At 36.1% G+C, this 22,096-nt stretch overlaps 1 protein-coding gene across 2 annotated transcripts in view; it reads left to right on the forward strand.

Moving 5' to 3' along the window:
- Positions 1-22,096, forward strand: part of CAMKMT (calmodulin-lysine N-methyltransferase) — a 226,530-nt gene that overhangs the window by 163,878 nt on the left and 40,556 nt on the right. For both annotated transcript variants that reach the window (XM_075042848.1, XM_075042847.1), the window contains exons 4-6: positions 15,911-15,971; positions 18,968-19,022; positions 20,077-20,140. In XM_075042848.1, coding sequence (XP_074898949.1) covers positions 15,911-15,971; positions 18,968-19,022; positions 20,077-20,140 — 180 coding nt within the window. The remainder of the gene's footprint in view (positions 1-15,910; positions 15,972-18,967; positions 19,023-20,076; positions 20,141-22,096) is intronic.

The raw sequence follows: 22,096 nt of genomic DNA on the forward strand, positions 1-22,096 counted from the left end.
TTTTTTGTTGTATTCTCACAAATGCAATAAAACAAAAAAGGAATACAGTTAATGGAAATTTTTTAGCTTTAAAATCTTTTTTGAGACGTTGAAGTGGGCATGACTAGATGGGAAATGACAGGACCCTCTTGACAATGGAGAATATCAATTTTGCTTGTGTTTTGTCACTCTTATGTTTCTTGTCAAACTCTGGAATAATAATTCTTGTATTTTAGCATGCAAAAGATGGTAATCTTAAGTGGATATTTACAAATATCTATTTGGTCCAGATATTTTTACAGTGATGCTAATGTATAATGTCACTGAAAACAGGGTACCTTCTGTTTTTCTGTGGGTGTTAAGATTTCAAGGTCCAATTAAGTCTGAAACTAAGAAAGAAAAAAAAAGGGAAGACATGTCATACCTATTGTAACCATTTTTGCTGTGCAAATAATTTTTTTTTTTTTTAGGGAAAATAGTAAAAGGAAAAGAAAGATTATTTCATTCTAATTTTTGTTCTGCAACTCTTTTGGGTAAAATATGCCAGCCTATGCACTTCAGATTTGACTTTATTGTGGATCCGTCTTCCTTACCAAATGGATTGTAATTTTCTGAACCAACCTTTCCACTTGAGGCTAATCCTTTTGGGAAGAGGTAATTTTCCTGTTTATCTTAATTGACGTGTTCCCTAAATTTCAATCTCTACATTAACTTGACCTTAATTATGTGTCCTTATTGATAAAATGAAGGTTACCCAGGCAAGCTCCATGCATGATGAATATTTTTTCCTGTGTTTGTAATGATTAAAAATCTGAACCCTCTCTCTAATCTTTATCTTCAATCATTTCTACAAATGAGTGTAAAGAATATTTATGGTGTTTGTTGGTGCTTGTTTAGGTTCTCAAAAAATTAGTATTCTCTGTGAGATAGATACTTTGATGTAAATCTGTGTGTTTCTTTGTCTCTCAGTAAGAAAAGTATGCTTTGATATTGTAAATGCCATAATTTAGTCTTCATAGGTTTCTTCTGCCTTTTTTTTTTTCTTCCTCCAGTCAAACATACATTATATACAGTAATAGATTGTTGAAAGTCTCCTAGCACTTTCCGGACATAGCAAACCCTGGTGTGTGAAGCAAAATAAAACCATCACAGGAAAGAAAAAAAAAGCCAAATTTCATGTTTAGAAAGGACAACTTGCACAACTTGAACCTAAAGCTGATGTTCGGATAGACTGGGTTAATCTTCAAATTTGAGCCACTGAGTCATAGCTTATAATCCACATTTGTTTGAATAAAATTAGAAGAAATACTTCAATTTGGAGCTATGGGTTACTACTGACTTTAACTTACAGCAAACAGTAAATGACTAAAATTCATGTATTAGAAATTAATTCTCACAATCACAGAAGGTTGAGCAGTCTTGCAAGTAGGCAAGGACTTCATGCTCCAGGTGTTTTTGTCCTGTACAATTAAGTTGTTAGAAAGAGACTACAGTACTTTGGGAAAATCTAGTACCGCTGTTATTATCAGTAACATTCACAGCTGGTTTGTAGTAAAATGCAAGTCACTCTAGTCTGTGAATAAATATCTTTCTGACTGCACAGGATGATAATTGCTCTGCCTGCACTTTCTTTGGCACCTACTTATCTCAGCTGAAATGATTGATAAAAATATTTTTGTACTGATGGTGAACACTTCTAAATTATATAACGATTTTTGTATTATTTCACATTTACTCTGAAGAAAGTTCATGCTAAATTGAGTTTCACTGCTGCCAGTATCTTTATTAATCAGAATAGGAGAAGTCTGGTGTGTTTCCTGCCTTTTTGCACAAGATCAATTTTTAAAGCAAGACTTCCTTCTTTTTTGGAGCGATATGGAGGGTTATGTACGAGGATATCAAGTAACTGACTTCAAACAGAAGACAAATTCACTAAAGTGGAAATGATTGTGATAGTTCTCTAATTTCCCCCACAGTGTATGTAAAACTGACTTTTAAAGTGTTTAGTGGATAATGGATCATGTAAGGTCAGTACTAGCCATAGCTGTTATGGCTATTATTTTCTCCTTTCATGGGAGGGTGCTCAGCAAAATGAGATTGTCACGCTCTTTTTTTTTTTTGAGAGGACAGCGACAGACAGTTAAAAGCCTCTTCATGTAAGGATGTTATTTCATAAAGACACCAGCACTGGATTATCCCCTTCACTTTAAACTTCTGCCAGCTTGTACAAAGAGATAAAACAAAATAGCCCCAATCCCAGGGGTGGAGAAGTGCTGGCCAGATCTGCCCATGTCCACAGCTTTCATTTTGATTAGTCACATGTGAGGAAAATTCACTTAGGCTGAGAGGTAAATTTAATACCAGTTATGCCCATGCTGTTCATATCACAACCATTTTCACATGATGCCACTTAATTCCCTAAGAAGCAGAAAGGTAAATCGGTGGCTGGCCAGCTAAGGTGTCATAATGCATTAGGACCAGGGCTCGCTGCAGGGGATAATGGTTCTGATTGCTGTTGACTCATGTCTCCACCAACTGCCTCATGTAAAATAAGTGACATTTAAAAGGCATCAAGATGTGAGAAGAGGTAAAAAAAAAAAAAAGGGAAAAAAAAAAAGGAAGAAGAAAAAGCAGAGTACTAAACTTGCCACTTGAACATAAAGTCCCTTTTTCACCCTAAGTGGTATAAAAATGATAACTCCACATGCCATAGGTGACCTGCACTGTGCTTTGAACTTCTTGTCTTGTGTTTTTAGAGAAAATCTGTAAAATTGCTTCTGGGAACTGCTCCAACATGTTATCATTTATTTCCCATTTAATTTTTTTTTACTTTTATTTTTTTGCCCTTAGATATCAGTCTATTCATCTTTTAAAAAGCTTAAGGCTGAATCAAGTTAGGCAATGGTATACAACAAGAGGCAGCCTAGTCTCTGAAGGCCCATTTAAGTCTATTTTTATAAAGAGAATCAAATTCCAGTTTACAGTAAGCATATGCTTCAGCTGACATCTGTTTCTAAGAGTTGGATGCTTTGTTTGCATAACAGGCACCAATAAATGGCCTTGTTTTAAGTCTGCTCACTCGGTTGTATTTGGGTTGTTCAGCTGGGGATTTGAGTTGCAGCTGATCCCATACCGCCCATAGCAGATACGAAAGGGAAGAAAAAAATATGAGAAACCCAGTCTTATTTATTAATGCAGATTTCAACATTCTCAATGAGCCACTTTCCTTTGGTTACATGACTACCAATTCTTATTTACCCAAGCAGAGCAGTGTTTCAAAGTATCAAATTAAAGATAATTAAAAGTTTGTTTGTTTTTTTAATGTTTTGTTTAATAGCATTTGTATCTTTCTTAACTGACAAAGCCCGGTATTGTGAAGAACGTGTAATGCTGGGAGTTAAATGGATGATATGTGTAAGAAATGCATTTGTTTTGGCAACATATAATTACATAGTATAGTAATTTTTTAAAATATTGTGTTTTCTTTAAGTGCCCGTGCCCTACTGATGACACAGTCTAAAATATTTTATGAATAAAATTAAATTCCATCTGCATTCTTGGGGAACAAATTCTGGACTTCTCAAGGAAAAATACGAAAGTATATATGTTGCTTCTCTAGCTGGCAGAATGTAAGCCTTTCTCTGTGAGGTGATGCATTCTGTTGCAATTATATGATGTTTCCCTGATACCTGTAATATAATTTAAATACATTTCTACAGAAGCTAGGAAATGCCTGTAAAGAGCACAAAAATGTATTGGTAGTATCACAACTATATTATTACTTCACTTAATAACCTCTGTAGTTTTTTTAAAGCAATAATATCAGCACTCATTCCTTTTTAGTATTTTGAACTCCCCCCCCCCCCCGCTAAATTATTGTAAAGTGCTCTCTAGTAGTGTACAGAATATGTAACATATTTCAAGTGGGTTTACTTATCAACTTTTTCTAGTGGTACCAACAGCAGGAGTGTGAAATATATCTACTCCCATTTACTCTTATCCATTGCACCTACTTTCTTTTTCCCTTTAATTTTTATATATGGTAAAAATTTCATTGAAGAGAGATTTTAGATGACAGGACTGTAATTTTAAACCCAATAGAAGAGGTGTAAGCAATTTGAGCTTAGCTGAAGCATAATCTTAGGTTGTCAAGAAGAAACCCATTCTCCCTATGCTAATCAATCAGTATATCAACCGACCAATCATCTCCTCAGCTTAGCATATATCCTAAGGTTTGATATATCTATTAACTGCCCATCATGCAGCTGGTCTCCAGTTGATGAGATTCCCCCTATCTTGGCATTTGGAGGCAGACAAGTGAGCTATCACAGCCTCAGATAAATACTAAAGTGGAGATTTCAATCCTGCTCCTGATAGGAAAGACAATTCAGGAATATAGAACATATTTTCGGGAAAGAACACATAGAGAATTACATTTTCAGCAATGTGTTATATGTGAAAATTGCATATATTTCATGATCCCTTCTTCCTCCACCACCCTCGCTTCCCCAGAAGTAACAGGAAATTACTCTTTTATTGTGACTCAAACTCTTAACAGGAAAAGAGAACAACAAGAAAGTGCTAGAATTTGTTGTTAACTGCTAATTACTATAAAGGTGACATACAACTACTTTTTTAAAAAGTGCTTTTCCTCATTATTACAGTGTTACTACTTTATTGATGAAGAGCAATAGGAAAATAGCGTCACAACACATTTAATCCTTAAGGAAAAAGTTTGAATTTCAGAAGATTATACACCTGCCTCTCCATTTTTAAAGTCTGAACTCAAAACTCATTAAGAAAAAACATAATCTAGGTATTAAAGAGTCTACCTCCTAATATGGGAGTTCAGGATGCAGATTTAACATTGTGTTTCAAGGTCTATCTGTGCAAGAAATGCTGTAGAAACTGAGGACTTACCATGTTGGCTTTGCCATTAGAAAAAATCTGCCTCAAAGAATGAAGTGGCGTAGGTTACGTAGTGTAAAACCTTGCTGCTCCCCAGGGAGAATCCTGGGGTCACCCAAGGGTCTGTGGTGACCATGGAATGGAGCACACAAGGGAAAACTCTCCCACTCAAATTGCTGTGTCAAAAGGTGGGGCCCAATTTCTGTGCTGGCATACGACTGAGCAACTCCTGAAGTCAGAGAATGTGTGCTCACTTTAATTAAGAATTTGATCAACTTTCTTTCAATACCTACCAATGATAAACCTAAACATGTTGTTACGAGGTTAGCTCATAGGCTTTCATGCTTTCATTTAATTAAATTGGGTGTAATTATTTGCTTTGGTTTTGTTCCTTTGTTTTTGAGACTCAATCCAGTGGATGTTCTGAAATATGTTCTTTCAACACTGAAAAATGTTCTAAGTCCCTAAGCCATATATCTTAGTTAAAGCACATTATTCTTGACCTAAGAGCACTTATGTGTTAGAATGTAAAAAAAAGTAAGTGTTTATACAGCTCTACAATGTTTTTCAGCAGAATTCTTGTAACACCTGTGTTGCTCTTTTGCATTATTTATGCCTTGTGAAATAAGAATGTGGTCAGTTAAGTCATAGTTCATTACAGTAACATGGGAAATGTGAAAGTAATCAAGGAAAATTGGTTGTTAATATTTCAGGCCACTTTAGAGACTAAATTCTACTTTTACCACTTTTGTATCCTCCCTTAACATAACCCACTGAAACATTGATTTCCTGGGAAGGATACCCTTGGATTTGACTCTACAAAATTATCCAAAGCAGTATTACTAGCATATACTAACATAATAAAGGCTACTTGGTTTCTCAGAAAGACCACGCATATTTCAGATTCAAGGCTGGTTCATTAGCTGGGGTACACTGGCATAATACCACATAATACCAGCTGTAGATTTGGCCCGCTGTATTTAGTGCTCATGAAAGTGCCAGATCAACAGCTATGGGTCTTGAAACCTGTTCAGGCAAAAACCAGCCATAAGCAATGGTAGTGTGTTGCCCTATAAATGTATGTCAAACCTGACCTGGAAGGATCTGAAGCATCTTCGTGCCTATTTAATCCTTGGCCTTTCAGAAAAAACTTTAAATATTTTCCCTCACTATAAATGATAGCATTTGCCTTAACTCTTACAGTCTAAATTCATATGGAACATAGATCCATCTGGATCTATAAATAGATGAGATGTCTGAGAGTGGCTCATCCTTGTGCAGCGTTCTCACTTAAAGAACTCGTTACAAATCTAATCCCATGTGAGAGATGAAAACAAGGTTTAGTAATGTAGCGAGATTTTGGGCACCTGCTGCAGGGTGGTTGCCAGTACTGTAGGCTTTTAAAAATTGCACGCTTAGCACCAGTTGAAGATACCCCTGGAGAAAGAATCAAGGCTTTTTAAATATGGTGACCTAATGATTTCATTTAAGAATATGCAGGATGCATGGTCCCCTTTTGCCAGTGTATGAAGTTTCAAGTACTGTGATACACTGTTTTGTTAGAGAGAGATGGTCTAAAGCCTTCAAACTGAACCATGCACACAATTATTATTTCCACTTGCACACAATTAATATCTCCTGGCAGTACAGAGCAGACGTTTTTCTAATAGTTTGGTAAACTGTGTAGAAAGGCAGTTTGATAAAGGAGAAAAATACTGAATCAGAAGCTACTAGGACCAGAAAGGTATTGTCTTTGTTTAGTTAATTTGATGGGGAAAAAATAATAATTAAAAAAAACCAAACAAACATGAGAAATCCAAGCTCTAGACAATTCTGAACACAATCAAAATCTGCCAGATAAATTCCACTTTATTTATCTTGAGCACTACATAAGGGTGCATAGGTCAGTTATCCAAACTTCCCTGTTCTGTATCAAATATTTGAGGAAGATAAGCAATATTAGTAACCAGCGTTAATGTACAGGTTTGTTACGTTCTCTACCCATAATACATCTGTAAAAAACAAAACAAATAAAAAAAAAAAAAAAGGCAAACCCCCATGAAAAACCACACAAAAAATCCCCAAACCAACTAGTTTACTCACTTCATCTATAGACAAAAGTGAAATTAGGATATTGGAATTGACTAGATAGAGATACAAGGCTACAGCTGATATAAGGTTTATTATATATATAAGCTATTGTGGATACTGAAAAAAGCAGTTATTTAATTGAACTATACAACTATTTGTCTGGATATGATTCTTTAAAAATCTTCCTTTCTGTATGGCTTTTTGTTTGTGAAGCAAATAAATATGCATGCACTCAAAATTTATTATTACATATTTAAATGGTACAGTTCAAATATCATTGAATATTCTTTTTCTACACTTCCCAGAATGAGTGCTCATTTAAATCAGATATTATGAAGACTGGATGACTAATCCTAAATTCAGGTGTACTACCACTCAGGCTAGGCAGATTGCTAGTTGATCATGCTAAGATGCTCCCTTATCCATTATTGGATCTGAAAAAGAGGAGGATTAAGAATTATCTGACTTCTCAGTTAATGTGCAAATCATCTAAAAGCTCAGCTTAGAAGGGTCTTAGAAAGCCAAACAGCACTAAAATAATAATAATGTCTTAAGTATTTTTAATAATATAAATGTGCTGTATCGCATTTTTAGAGTGAAAATAGAGTTTTATAGTTTATATCTTGGGTGGTCTTTTATCCCACTCTTCCTGTTTTTGTAATTATGTATGGAAGTCCTATGACTCTATGTTTAATTAAAAAAATTTATTGCAATTAGAAGTTGTCACTTGGGACAAACTTACACTGCTGAAACTTAGTAAAAAAAATTATATTACTTTCAGGCAGTGGTAGAAAAAAATTTGATAAGTATCTTTGGAATGAGCATTAATATTAATCTATCTACTTTTAACAAAGCATGAGGGAGGGAAGGAAAAGTGTATCTCAGGAAATATAGTGGTATAATGTATCTATGGTCTTTGCAGGGTAGTTTTTTTCTGTGATACTTATTTCTAGTATCTTTCTCTGCTCTTGGTTATGGTGAAAAAACCCTTCACTGAAAAGATTGAAATACTACTTTTCTATATTTTCAAGGGACAGGAGAGTCTGTGAACCAGAAGGCATCTCTTAATGTTCCATCTTTGCATTTTTAGGCTAGTTCTGCTGTTTGCTATAGCAATATTTGTTTTATCATTTCTATCATTCCAATATGTATACTTGCCTTTCAAAATCTGTGAAAAGTATTTAAAAAGAAAAGAGAAAATACTAGCATTTCAAAACCCTATTATAATGCATTTTCAAATATGTCAGACACATCTTTGTTAAAATTAAACCAAGGATTGGTTTTGAGCGAATAGCCCTATATCCTTACAGATGCTGTGGATGGATGCATCTAAGCTGCTTATTATATTGATGGGTTTTGCTGCTCTGCAGCAAATGAAAACAGGCAGCTGCTTCCTCCATCAAAGCAAAAAGCAGCCTGAGTTTTTATTAAACGAGTGTTCATTTCTTCTATTGCCAAAATTCTTACACAAAACAAAAGAGCAGTTTTAGCACATTATTGCTTAACTAGACATGAACAACTGACAGCAAGTGATAAGCCTGTCTGCTTTTCACAACTGGTAATCATTTTTGGAATAGATGTTTTAATATAGTTGAATATAAAATTTTGTAATTTACATCTACAATGGTACATAAATTTATAGATCCAGTTTTTTGCAGGAGAATGAAGGCTATAATCACAAAAGGTTTGTTCCAGTGTTGTTTAATTTTTAATAACTATTTGAAAACTAGTTTAAAAAAACCCCACACAACACAATCAAATTCATTCATTTGAAAAAAGCATGTTAAAGACAATCATACAAGTAGATTTGTACAGTTTGCCGATTTTTCTTATGGAAGAGATATGCATACATTTACAGCTTTGACTTGTTACTGTATTTCCACATCAGTTCCACCGAGCCTCTTAAGTTTGCGCTCTAAAAGAAATTTGCAGATTGCAGACCATCATGTTTCCCTCCTAGTCTTGAATAATAATGAGAATGAAAGTGAGAGATACAGTGCTGAGGCCATTTTGCCCAGGCTGAAGATCTCAGGCGGTGCTTACACATTTTTTTCAATGATCTAAATATCATGAATTCTGCTTTAGATTGAAAGAGAGACAAGAGTTTCTATAAAATGTACATGCATAGGGAAAAATGGTGAGATGTGTTTCCCTTTGTATCTTCTATTTCTTGTGGTGTTCTTGTACCTTTCAAACTGACTTATAGCATTCTAGCTGTGGAAAAATAAGGTAGCCATTCTCCCTACCTCAAATTACTCCACTGGACTCAAAAGGTGGTTTGCGTTGTGCAAAAGTCAGGTGCAGTAAGACATGGGTGTGAGGTGCTACTGTAAAGACCATTAAATAATTTTCTTTTTTCACACTGTGTGCATTTATCACTGAAGTTGCTTGCTTGCAAATTTCAGAATGCAGAACCTCAGATTAGACAATTGCACTTTCAAAACAGGTTAGCTCTTATGTTGACACTTGAGGTAGTCAAATGTCCAGAAGGGCACAGTACTCTGTAGCTGTTCTCCTTTAGAAAATCTGCTCTCAAATTAAATTTCGTAGGAAAATAGTTCTAGACACACCATCTGCAACCAGCTTGGTGACGATGACCCCTCTTTTATCTGCTTCTGCTGTAGATGGGTGTAAACTTAAACTTGAGGATGCAAGTTTGAAAATAGGGAGTTTGTGTACTGCAAACAGAATGAAATAATGAGAGTTTTTTCAGTGGGTTTTTTCCTCACTTAGCAATTCCGTCTATTTCTTCATTTTACTAAAGTGACCAGACTTGTCTTTAGATTATTATGAAAGTCATTTTCTATGGAAGGTTTCCACTCTTCTATACTTGCATTTTGTGGCAGCTAAAAATTTGGGTATTTGTGGTATTAGTGCCTTATTACATGTGTTTATGTTTTTTAGATTCACTGCACCTTAGGTGGGATCTTGGGTAACCTGGATTACTGATTATCCTTTCATCTGTGTCACATTTTGCATGCTGTGTGAACAAGTGAATGAAAATAAAATCTTTGCTTCCTGACTATATTAAGCAACATTTTTAATGATAAAATTATATTGAAAAGGGGCCTGAGGTGTGGAGTTTGAAGAAAGTTGAGAGCTAGAAGTATTTTTGAGAGCTATCCATGCAAACTAACTACAGCAGTACAATTAATTACAAGTAGTCTTTCTCAAGCAATTACTCAAATTAGAACAATCATGTTATATGTTACTGGCAAGGTGTATTTGGCAGACATATGCTGTGCATCTACTTGGTACTTAGTCATAATTTTACTATTCATGATTTCATATTTTTTCTTTGACTTGGAAGTGAATGTTAGTGCTCCACTGACAGAAGGGCTCATAATATTGGTTAGAGCCTTGTTTTGAAATTTACTCCAAATTACTGTGCTTTTGAACCTTGATTTTGACCTGCTCTCTTACTTCTCCAGGACCTCCAGCAGGTGTACCGTGCTTCTTGCTGTGCATGGTGGTGGTGATCCACAGAAAAGCTAACCAGGATGAAATTATCAAATTTACCTTCCCTCATGACTTGAATATAAGCCACAGTCAGTAGAAAATAAGATTTGATACTGTAAAATTAGGATTGTAACAATGCTACAGTAAAAGTGGAAGGACCTTATTTTAAATTCCTAGAATTCCTTATGTTAAATTCCTAGAATATCTTGTTCCAGTAGATACCTTAGTTTTGGGGATTTTCCATCCACTCTACAGTCTTTTAGCAGAGGAGATGGGTAATAGTTGCCTGTCTGGATAGGTGCTTAATTGGACACCTCTGCACAGTCCATTGTGGTGCCAAAGGTTTTTTTGCTCTCCACCAACAATATGTCTTGTCAGGAAGGATAAAAAATACTTTTCTTTGGGTCAGAAAACAATTCATCATTGCTCAGTGCAATTGTTGGTACTTCTTTTGAGACATTATTAATCTCTTTGCCCATAAAGCTTTTTTTCCTGTGGCTTTGGTGAGTATTAAAGTACATAAGGTGATTTCATGTAGCCAAGAATCAGGACATAGTAGAAAAAAAGATCTTTCTGAGTATATCCATCTGGAGAAAATGACTGACTTTTCAAATTTAATTTGTCTTTGCTTTTGAGGGTTAAAATAGGATTTGTGCAAAATTTACTTGAAGCTTCAAATTAATAGGAAGATATCTCATAGTTTAATAGTGCAAATAAAAGACAAAATTTGAATTTTGAGATCAGACGTCTGTACATGTGGCCATGTGAAGTGCTAGGGAAAAGTGACAAAACTTTCCATTTGGCTTAGCTTGGAAAGGAACTTCTTAATTTCCTAGCATGAGCGAAGCGGTTGTAGAACAGCTTTATACCTCCTCCACAGAGCTTCAAGGGAAGGTTCACACTTCCCATTGCCCCTTTGCTTCCTGTGTGTAATATTGGCAGACAGTAGAACGGAGCTGCACTCTATCTTGCACTATCCCAGTTAATCAGTAGCTACTGCAACTTCTTTGTACCTACGGAGCAGTGCAGAGACATAATACTTGCAATAATCAAATGTCTTCTTTAAAAAGACATGTCTCAAAATTCTCAGCATTCTATCCTGAGAATTTTCTAGTAACATGCTGTTCTTTAAGAACTTCGCATCAGATCTCAATATTTGTTATCCAAATGTGTGACAGCACTCTTTAAAACATGTGGTAGAAAGCCACAGAGGAGAAACAATAATTTTAATGTATTTTTTAAAAATACTGGATAATTTATTTCTAGTAGAAAATTTTCTGTATTATCATACAGGATTCAGTATTTTTAGGTTCAGCACAGAAGCAAGAGAGGTTTTGTTTGCTTTGGACTAGTGGTGCTTCACCTGATGGTTAAAAAAAAAACATCCTCAGAAGGCTGCCTACACATGATTTAGTCCACATGGGTTGAAGGTTGCTTTAAAGAACTGTTGTTCCATGGCTAGTGCAGAAGGACCTGACTTTCCATTAGCAAGCACTATAAGAGTAATAAAAACAACTTAATTTATGTGTTCTTAGCATCACTGTGATTTTTTGTTCATGTTGTTCCTCTATAGGAAGAGTTTGGGTGTCTTTTTTGGTTACATCATACCTCAAGGTGTTAGGATGACTCAGGTTTTTTTCTTGACCTTCCCATAATTTCATTTTGTGTGTTTGAGTAACTTAATCTGTCTCTGTCTCTTAGTTTGGTTCCTAATGTGCAAAATCGGAACAAGAGAAATTCATGATGTCATCAATTTCTTGTGAGATAGACTCCATTACTGTGGTGGATTTTATGATACAGTGATAAGTGCTGTAGAAATGTTTGCATTTTGTATGTCTCTGCATATATAGCATTTCTCCATCCATCACCATACTATGCAGTGATAATGTTTTTCTACCGCTACTAGCATAGTAAGTATCATTAAGCTGTCTGGAAGTAGACATCATTGCTCTTATGGCACATTTGTAGTGGATCTCCTACTTCATCCTAATGGTGAAAGGGTACCTGCCAAGAGCTGAAATGCAGGCAGGCGTTTCTCTGTGAGCACTGTCTCTCTTCCATGTCTTCAGACATGCCAAATCACAATCCTTGAGGCTCTCCTTTAAACACCAACACAACTTAATTTTTTTATTTGTTTCAGTAGAGATTCCAGTGTTTTCTGGCAACTATTCTGTTTTCACATTGTAGTTATCAAGGTGATAAAGAGTTGTAAAACCTCCAGTAAATGTCACAAAGTATTTATTTTTGCAAAAAGAAACTCTTATTTCTGTCTGTTTCCTTGTACAGTGAGATTTTTAGTCCCTCTGACTAGGACTTGTAGTATATTTATAACCTTTTAAATGCAAGCACCATTTGGGGAGCTTTTGATATTCTTTTGCTTATACATGTGTAAATGATTGACTATCATGTGTAAGCAGTTGCACATACAAATAGGTACCCATGTTATGTATTTATAATCAAATTCATAATACAAAATGAGAATAATTTTATTTTAAATATGAAAGAATTATTTTAGGTGGGTTCACAGGAAACTTAATCCATATCCATATGTATGTGTTTGCAGGAAATAAATTACACTTTTCACAACCTAGTGGTAGTTGTTAACTCATAAGAATTGCTGCATTTCTGCATTACAGCTGTATGTTTTCTAACAGAATCAGAACTATCTTATACTTGCAACTTCAAAATGTAGGTCATTGTGTCGGTGAATGTAGGTCAGAGTGAAGGGGAAGACAGAATGCAAACTCCTCCACGTGGATCTTTAAGTTTATCCCTCTTTTGAAGTTAAAGAGGCTTACCTACCTGTTCAAGCACAAGAAGCTTTTCCTTTTACTAAAATTAACGCAGTTATTCTGGCTTCTGGCTTCTTGGCTTAGCTGGAAGCACTGTGTGCTTCCACACTTGAGAGCTGTGTTTGTGAAGGACCTCCTGACTCCTGCTTCTTTAGCTGCCAGCCGCTTACATCATTGCTGAGGTAATACTTCCTTCCCTATGGGGAAAGGAAGCAGGGAGGAGAGTGGTGTTCATCACTAGCATCTGCCTAAAGAAGAGCATTGTCTTTCCAAAGGTGCTTTACCCTTCTCTCAGCACAGAGCTATCTGATACACCTGCAGTTTCAGCTGGTATCAACATTGTAATGGTAGCAGGGGAAAGAACGGTGACCCCTCATAAAAGATTTAGTGACACTATTCAAAGTGCCCTTTCAATAATAACTGTGGAAAAGCCAGAGACATTTGACTGAGCGTACTGAAAACTCAGATGTTGAAGGATTTTGCTACAATTGACAAGTATTTTTAAAACTCACTCAGGCTAAAAGTTTGCTATAAAAGGGTTTAGGTTTTTTGTGTTTGTGGGCGTGGGTTTTTTTTTGTAATGTGAGATATAAGTATTATAAATGGTATTAAATTAGCCATGTCTTCACTAAATATTAAAAAAGCACTTTTATTGCTTGAGTATACACCAGTCACTGCAAACTGAAACATTCTTTATATTATACACTAAAATATTTAAACAGTTATTATATTTATTGCAAAATCTGTCATTTTAGCATATTTCAACGCTCAAAAGCATTGAAATGCTCAAAAGGGAGATGGAAAATCCTGTACAGTTCTTAGTGTATGTTTCACTGAAGAATGGGTAGTTGTATGTAAATATTTTATTTTAACCCTTAGCAAGTCTAAGCAAAATAGCACATTCACAAACAAGTAATCAGCCTGAACTGTCATAAACAGGACAAATACCAATATCGCTTTAGTGGTTTTGTCATACATATGAATTGTCATTCTATTTTTTTTTACCTTTAAGATCTTTGTCATACAAAAGTTATATGCAAAGTTTTGACCAAATCCTGTCTAGGCTTTTGCTTGATCTGCGTGCCGACAGTGCATTCATAAATTTTCATGATTTATCACTATGAGTAAGGGTAGTTCAGAATACTGACAGGGTGGAAAGGAAGAGTTATGTATTTGATGGTTACAATCAGGCTCTAAGTGATTTAAAAAGACAACAGTTTTTCTCCCAAACTTCTGCTTCTGTTAAATATGTTGTGATGTTTTTAATGTCTTGAGAATAAAGAATTATTGAAAATGGTCTAAAGGATGCACATCCATAGTAAGCTGCCTGGAATTCAATTTACCTGTCGAGAAATATCTAAACATGTCTGTTTTTCTTTTACTGAAACCATTGAGGTGTCTGTAGTTCATAATACTAGGTTTCTGTCATGTTAATTCATAATGCTGTGTGTTGTGGGGGGAGGCTAACCCTGGTTTTTACCTGTGGACAGGTAGGTAAGCATGTTTTTTCATTGCTAAGCAACAACTGATGGAAAACATACAACCATAGTTTGTCTGCATATGCTTTTGATTCATCCTCCCTTAACTTTGGGAACCGAAGTCAAGTGCCTGAATACAAGTCTGTTTTCCCCAGGCTCCCTCCAGCAATGGAGACTGGTGCTTGCAGGAGAGCGTGCAAGCCTCACAGGGTCTGTGCTGCCCTCTCTGAGGGCCACGGTGCTTCAGTTACATGTTCAAGTGAGGTGGGAAACTGGTCTGACCAAACAGTGAGTTTCATGAGTGGTGTTGAAGGGCTAAATTTGCATGGATGCCTCCAAATACTTGCCAAGGTTGACAATAACCAGTATAAGTTTTATGACGGAAGCTTATAAAGTCACGAATAATACAGATTAGGTGAAAAAAGCATGATTGCTCCTGTCTATTCCCATACGAGAACTACAGGGCCTCAAATGAAAATGACAGGGAGGTGAGTACAAGAGAGAGGAGATGTTTCTTTATACAGCGTGGTAAAACTGTGGCACTTCCTGCCACAGGACATTGCAGCTATGGAAAGTTTACCACAGTCCACAGAACAACTGGTAAAATCCCATGGTGACTATTAAACAGAACTTATCACTTGTAGCTCCTCTCCCTCTCAGGAACTTCTTGAGCCACAACTAGAAATCATGCTGTGTTATTGCCCTAGCCCTGTATTTGTCCTTAGCATGTGTGGCTGGTCATTGTGCCTTACAGTCAGACTGATGCCTGACCTAACAAAACCTAAGAGAAAAGGAGCTAAATAAAAAGAAACTGGGAAGAAATTAAATGACTGTAGAGGACAGCTAATGAAAAAGGAGGGGGCTCCTGTCCACTGTTAGAAGCAGGCTACAAGGCAAGGTGGGCCTGGCATCTGGCATGGTACACAAACAGTTTGATGTTCATGTGAACACCCAAATGTTAGAAGTTTCATAGAGTTAAATTTTACATAACTTTCAAAGTCTTGACAATTGCATATTCAGTTCCAATGCTTAAATTGGAAGTCTTCCATTAGAAGTCTTACTTGTTTCCTTATTCCGTGGTATTATAGCAAATTTAGAAAATTAAATAATTGGTAGAGGTCTGCAAATGGTAATATGTATTCAAATAATATTTTAGACAAAAAAAAAAATCTGTTTAAGATGGCAAATATCTTTGTTTTATAGGTATTTGGCCTTCTGAAGAAGTGTTGGCTTACTACTGCCTAAAGCACAATGAAATATTCAGGTACAAACTTAAACATAAAAAGATATTTTCCAACCTATTAGTTTTATTGTATCTGCATGGTAAAGATTGCTATGATTTAAGTCTTCAGATTAAATTTAAAATGTTCAAGGTGAAAGCATGTTGCTCTTAACAAAGAATTCTGAGCTGCCTTTGGGTACTAATATTGCACAGCAAGCTTTCTGCTATATGTCAAAGACTTTTGATTTCCACTCAAGGCGTTTTATTTCACTTTGATTTTTGGGAAACAAAAGTGAAGCTCCAATCGATCAGTACTGATTGTGAAGGTCAGGAAAAATAAAAGACATTCTTTAAACTGACATCTGTTGCAAAAGCAAGCAAAATATTACCTGATAAAATACATAATAAACACTGCATATAGAGATGGAGAAATTTGCACCTGTATTTAAGTGTTGTGAAACAATTTTGAGACATCCTGCACTTTTATTTGTTTTTGGTTTTTCACATTTTCTAAACTTGTAGAAGACAGTTATCAAGGCTCCAATAGGAACACCTAAAAGTAAAATCCATCCTGCATCCTTTCTCTTTCCCCTTGAGTATACAGAGCTTTGCACTTGGAAATCCTTGAAGTTTCATTGTCCAGAGGATGAATGGGGTGCAAGAAAATCCATTATAACAGTGCGTTTGGAGGCATAAATTGTGTTGTGAGTGAGGGTGCAATGCTAATACCAAGTGAACCAGCTTGGAGTATACAAAATGCTTCAGTCTGTGTACACATGGTGTTGGTAAATAAGGAAGACCAAGCTGAAAGTCCCTGTCCCTTGTACCAAAGCTGAAAGCGTGTCAGCTGTGAGCTGGTTCCTGCAGCTTGCTCAGATTCCTATCTGAAATCAAAGACCTGGCACCAAAGCATGCCCTGGTTTGTAAAGCCTCATTTCTGCTCCATCCGCCACCTGAACGAAGCCCACCCGATTAAAGGAGGCAGCTAACACACTTAATCTGGTAGCCGCTGCTCCTTCCTCTGAGTTTAGCTGGGCCCTGCACTGTGTGACTTTTGCTGCTGTACTGGTGTCCCTATAGCACTTTGCCATCCAGCCCCATGCCGTGGCTCATATGGTCTGCTTGTTCTCAGAGGCTCTTCACAGCAAACCTCCCTGTGCTGCTCACTAAAAGGGCATTTTCCTAGTTTGGGTATGCAAGCCTGGATACTCAGAGACAGCAATCAGTCAAACTTCCATGGAGAAAATGGGCAGTTTCACACCTGATTTCTCAGGATTATGCCCTCTCAACAGCATGCTCAGAGTAGAGTTTCTTATTTTCTCATTGATAAATGTCACTAAATATTGCCTGAAAGGAAAATTTGCTAATAAGGGAACTTTGCACTGAAATAAGTTATTTATATGCATAAATATATATGTGTATATGTGTGTATGTATATGCTCTTATATTATGTACATACAGACTTGGTTCAAAATGCACTAAAAACCCCACACTAGATGCTTTTTGTGTTTATTTCAATAAGCATGACTCATAAAGGATTAAGTGCCTTGTAAATCTTATATATATAACCATATGTATATACTTTTAATATATATGACATATATGGTTTAGAAAAATAAAAACTTATGTGAGAAAAAAACTATAATCATTCTATTTAAACCACAAACAGCAAATTTCCCACATCTGTTTTATATTCTCATTGGGTTTGTGTACGGCTTGTTCCTCCAAACTGTGTCCATCTTTTGTCTCATTTCCACTAAATAGGACAACCAGAACAACCAGACTTTTTTTCAAATAAAATTTGTGGAGTCTAAGAAAAATAAATCTATCCCATCCAGACAGCGAGCATTAGTGTACAGTCATACAGCCTAGTCCAGTGAACAGAATATCAGCATCTGTATACTGATACTGAAAATGGCATCCTAGATGCTCTTCCTAAATATCAGTGTCGAGTGAGTAGTCGACTTTCACATAAAAATAGATTTTCAAATGTTGGTATTTTAGGGGAGAAGAAAAGGTGCACCAAAAAAAAATCTGGTTAGCTGAAATTCCATTTTCTGCCTGTCAAAAATGTCTCAATGGGAACGTTTCTGCCAGCTGTAACAGTTGCTGCAGATTTAGCTATAAAGCAGTGTGTTCTTAAACTGAGGGTCTGCCTGGCCCCAGATGCCTCTTCACGCAGTTTCGTTGTGGGATCAGCATCCCTCCCTCCTCCCTTCCTGGGGCAGGCCATGGCTCTGGAGGACATTCTTTATGGCTCCCCCTCCAAGCTCCTATCCAGCACTCTCCCTGCACCAAATTATATTGCACATGCACGTCTTAATAACAGCACAGTACGGTCTAAGTTAAAAGCAGCCTTTTAGACCATGTATTCAACCCTCTGTTCAGGCTCAGTTTAGACTCTTGACACTAACTTGGTTTAGTTTTCTGTGGCTTAACTCTTTGCTGTTCCCATCATTGTTCATAACAGCATTGTTTGTAGGTCACTTGCAGTTTTAAGTGCTAATTGAAGCATTGGATTTCTTCATATGTAAACGTTTTGTGGTATTTGGCTAGTTTTAAAACTTGTCTCTTTTTAATATAGAAAGGCTTTTAGGCATAACTATACGGAGAGATATATAAATAATATTAATTTCCCCATTTACTTCTCTAACTGTTTTTGCAAGAATGAATGTGGATTAACATTGTTATCCTTTCCTAACAATTATCTTTCGCTACTCTAGCTAGTTTAGTTTTAAAAGACAGAGCCATTGACAAGGGAAAAAAGGGAACCTTCTCAGATTTTTCAGCTCAGCGGTGGTAATGTTTCACTGAACACTAATGAGGGAACCCCCACTGATTTGCCTGCTTTGTGACTTTTCTATTTCATAATTATTTTTAAAACGCAAACCGACATGAGGTAGCCTAGTCATGTCTCTACAACTTCCTGGTAGCTCAGTTCTTACTGCAGATGGCAATTTGTTCTTGTAACATATATGTCTCTCTGACCATTTTCATCTAATTTGTATGGGTTCTACCATTTCCTTTCTCTCTTTCAGGGACCTTGCTGTGTGTGAGCTAGGGGGTGGCATGACATGCTTGGCTGGGCTCATGGTAGGTCTTTTCTCAATTCCAATCCCATTCAGAGGGAGAAACAAAAGGAAAAATGTTCCAGTGCCTCCAACTGCTGGGTCAGAGAACTGTCAACAGCCTCAGCTGCGGTCAAGCTGCAGAGTCTTGAGAGACCTTCTAGATTGACTTGCTTTCGTATCATATTGATTTTATGGTTGCCTCGATGAGCAGAAACATTTTACCTCCGTGTAGTCAATATCTCTTGTTGTGACATTCCAGGCCACGTACAGTCTGTCTTTCATTGCCATAGCCGAAGCTTTTTTTTTTTTTTTCAGATTATAGTCCCATTTGCTAAGATACAGGAATAGCCTGGCGAATCACAGTTGGAGCACCATGATATAGCTGCTAATGTTTTGCCTGCATTATTACACCAACAAACATGATCCAGAGCTCTCGGTAATTAGATTCTTTTGAATTAGATTGGCCATTCAGGAGAGTCGTTCACCATTCTCTGGGTTCTGAGTCATGTATTCAGGAGATATTATGTAGCAGTGCAGTGCATTAGACAAGTTTTTATGTCTCTACAAATAAAAGCATATTGTTACACTGATTGGCATTTGACAAACCTGTCGCTCTTATACAATGTGTCGAGGTTACAGCCCAATGTGCGAGCATGTCAAAGCTCACAAAAAAATTACCCTTACAAAGCCATCTGCCTGCAATGCAAAGTTATATGAAGGGCATCAGGCAGTCAGACAGAAGCAAGCTGAAAGGCAGAGTGACAGCCTTGTATGATGGCTCTACTAGATAAACAGAAGCCCGCAAATGAAAGCCTCTCAGAATACCATCATCCGCTGTCACAATGCAATTACGGAACAGAATGATAGCAAGATAGAGGCTCCCGCAAATGGAATGATAAAAGTATTGACTGATTTGATTGAATGATTAAAATAATGCAGACATAAAATGAAAAAAGATTGAAGATTGTTACAGAGAAATAGGTGAGGAAGCATGATACTGAAGGCTTGTCACTCCTGTCTTCACTTCCACACAGACAAGCATATTTGCTCATTGTTTGCTGTGCTCTTTTTTTCAGGTTGCTATTTCTGCAGATGTCAAAGAAGTTCTGTTAACTGATGGAAATGAAAAGGCCATCAAAAGTATCCTTATTCAGATAGAAAACTGGTTTGTTGTGCTCGTTCCTTTTTACTGGCTGAGTAACAATCGATATAAAGACAGACAGCATGGGGTATATTAAGAAAAAGTCCCCACATAAGTAATTAAAAAATAGATGTAGAATATCTTGAACAGGGCTACAACTTCCTCCACAATAAATGACACATTTTCTTCTTTAATTAAAAATGTGCGTGTTGGTATAGAGCAAGTACAGTAGTAAATATTTGTCTTATGGTTGAGTGCTGGAAGATTCCTGTATGTAAGCTGCACATTACAGGAGGTGTAGCAGTGAATCAAATCATTAGCTCCCCTTCACATGTTCATTTTGCAGAAGAACTTGATTTTTTTTTTTTTTTTTTACTTTCAGATACTAGCCTCTTAAAACATCCACAGTATTTGTATATTGTCATAGCTTTTCCAGTGTATATTGAAATGCATGGTTTCATTGTTGCTGCTAAGTTATAACTGCCTACAAATTACCCATTTAGTGTGCTTAATCAATTATCAATTTATCATTATTTCTCTTGATGTAAGATTGCAAAACTCCTCTGTCCCTTGTAGAAAGTATTTTATTATATTTCTTGTATTAGAATAAATTGCTATTATGCCCTTCTAATATGAACACATAGTTCAGAAAATTGAACTGGACTTTGGCTAAGCTAGAGAATGAGTGAGCATAATTTGTGGCCACTTTAAATATCAGCACAGAACAAGAACAGATATATACAGTGAATACTAATAGCCCTTAGAAACTGAGAGCAAAAAAAAGGAAGATATCTATTCGCTTTTGTTCCTTGGTAATCTTTCCATTTGCATTTTAAGGCAGACTAGTTTTTCAGGTTTTGGCCACTTCATCATCAGAATTATTTAGATTTTGGTGTTGCATGGATTTGCGAGCTAACTTAGTGAGTACTTAGTGAAAAAAATAAGTTAAACTAATTTGTGGTTTAAAAAAATTGCAGTTGCTGATGACTGTTAAAACAGGAGGCATTGCAGTGCAATAATATTAGCTACTACATTAAAAAAGACTTTCTCAGAGGTAACTGAGGTAACTATAATTGCTTACAACCATTTAATAATTTCATGGAAAAAACAGCCAATCCTAGATTATATCTTTTAAAACTTGATGGAAGTCTCCTTTTTCTTGAAAATGCAAGTTCTCAGTTGTGTTCCAGGGATTCTTAGTTTGTTAAATTCTAGTTTGTTATACTCACGTCTTGAGGAGGAAGTATTCATTATTCTGTGTATTTTAATCAGTATCACCCCTTACAATCTTTCTTCTATGTCATTATGAGGATAAAAAATATGGAAGAAAAAAAGTGTTTCAAAACTAGCCTAACAAAACAAACTGATGTTTTATAGAAGCACAGGTATTTAACAAAAGGTCATTTTACCCACAGAAACCTTCAGGTGAGCTCAGTAATCATCAAGTCAGCAAGTATCTTGCATAGCAGATTCCATAAAAATACCTGAACTTTTTTGAAATTTAGAAGTCTTCTATAGCAAGGAAAATTGGCGAGTGCTAAAAGTATTCACTCAGTCTTTGGAATTAACAAATTAAAGTGCTTTTACTCCTGAAAAAAGATAGTTAATGTCATCATCTAATTAGCACACCTTAGTTTTTCACTGTATGTTTTAAAAATATCTTTTATTTCCAGAAGTCTTACAAGAAGTCTTCATCTGTATTCACTCAGTGAATCGCTTTCAGAGAAGCGATTGGTGGAAGGCTCTAACAGGAATTTATTTTTCTTTTTTAACATTTGGTGCTCTGAAGGCACAGCATTCAAAGTGCTTTTATTGTGTTGGATTTTACAATGGGCTTAATATTAGCAGGGTGCCAAAGTGCAGCAGACTAAGAACTTTACAGTGTAGGTGGAATGGATTCTTAAAAGTGCACATAATAAAATTTATGTTGCATTTTATGTGTTTTATGGACTTCA

Source organism: Buteo buteo, chromosome 12, assembly GCF_964188355.1.
Source record: "Buteo buteo chromosome 12, bButBut1.hap1.1, whole genome shotgun sequence".
Lineage (NCBI taxonomy): Eukaryota > Metazoa > Chordata > Aves > Accipitriformes > Accipitridae > Buteo > Buteo buteo.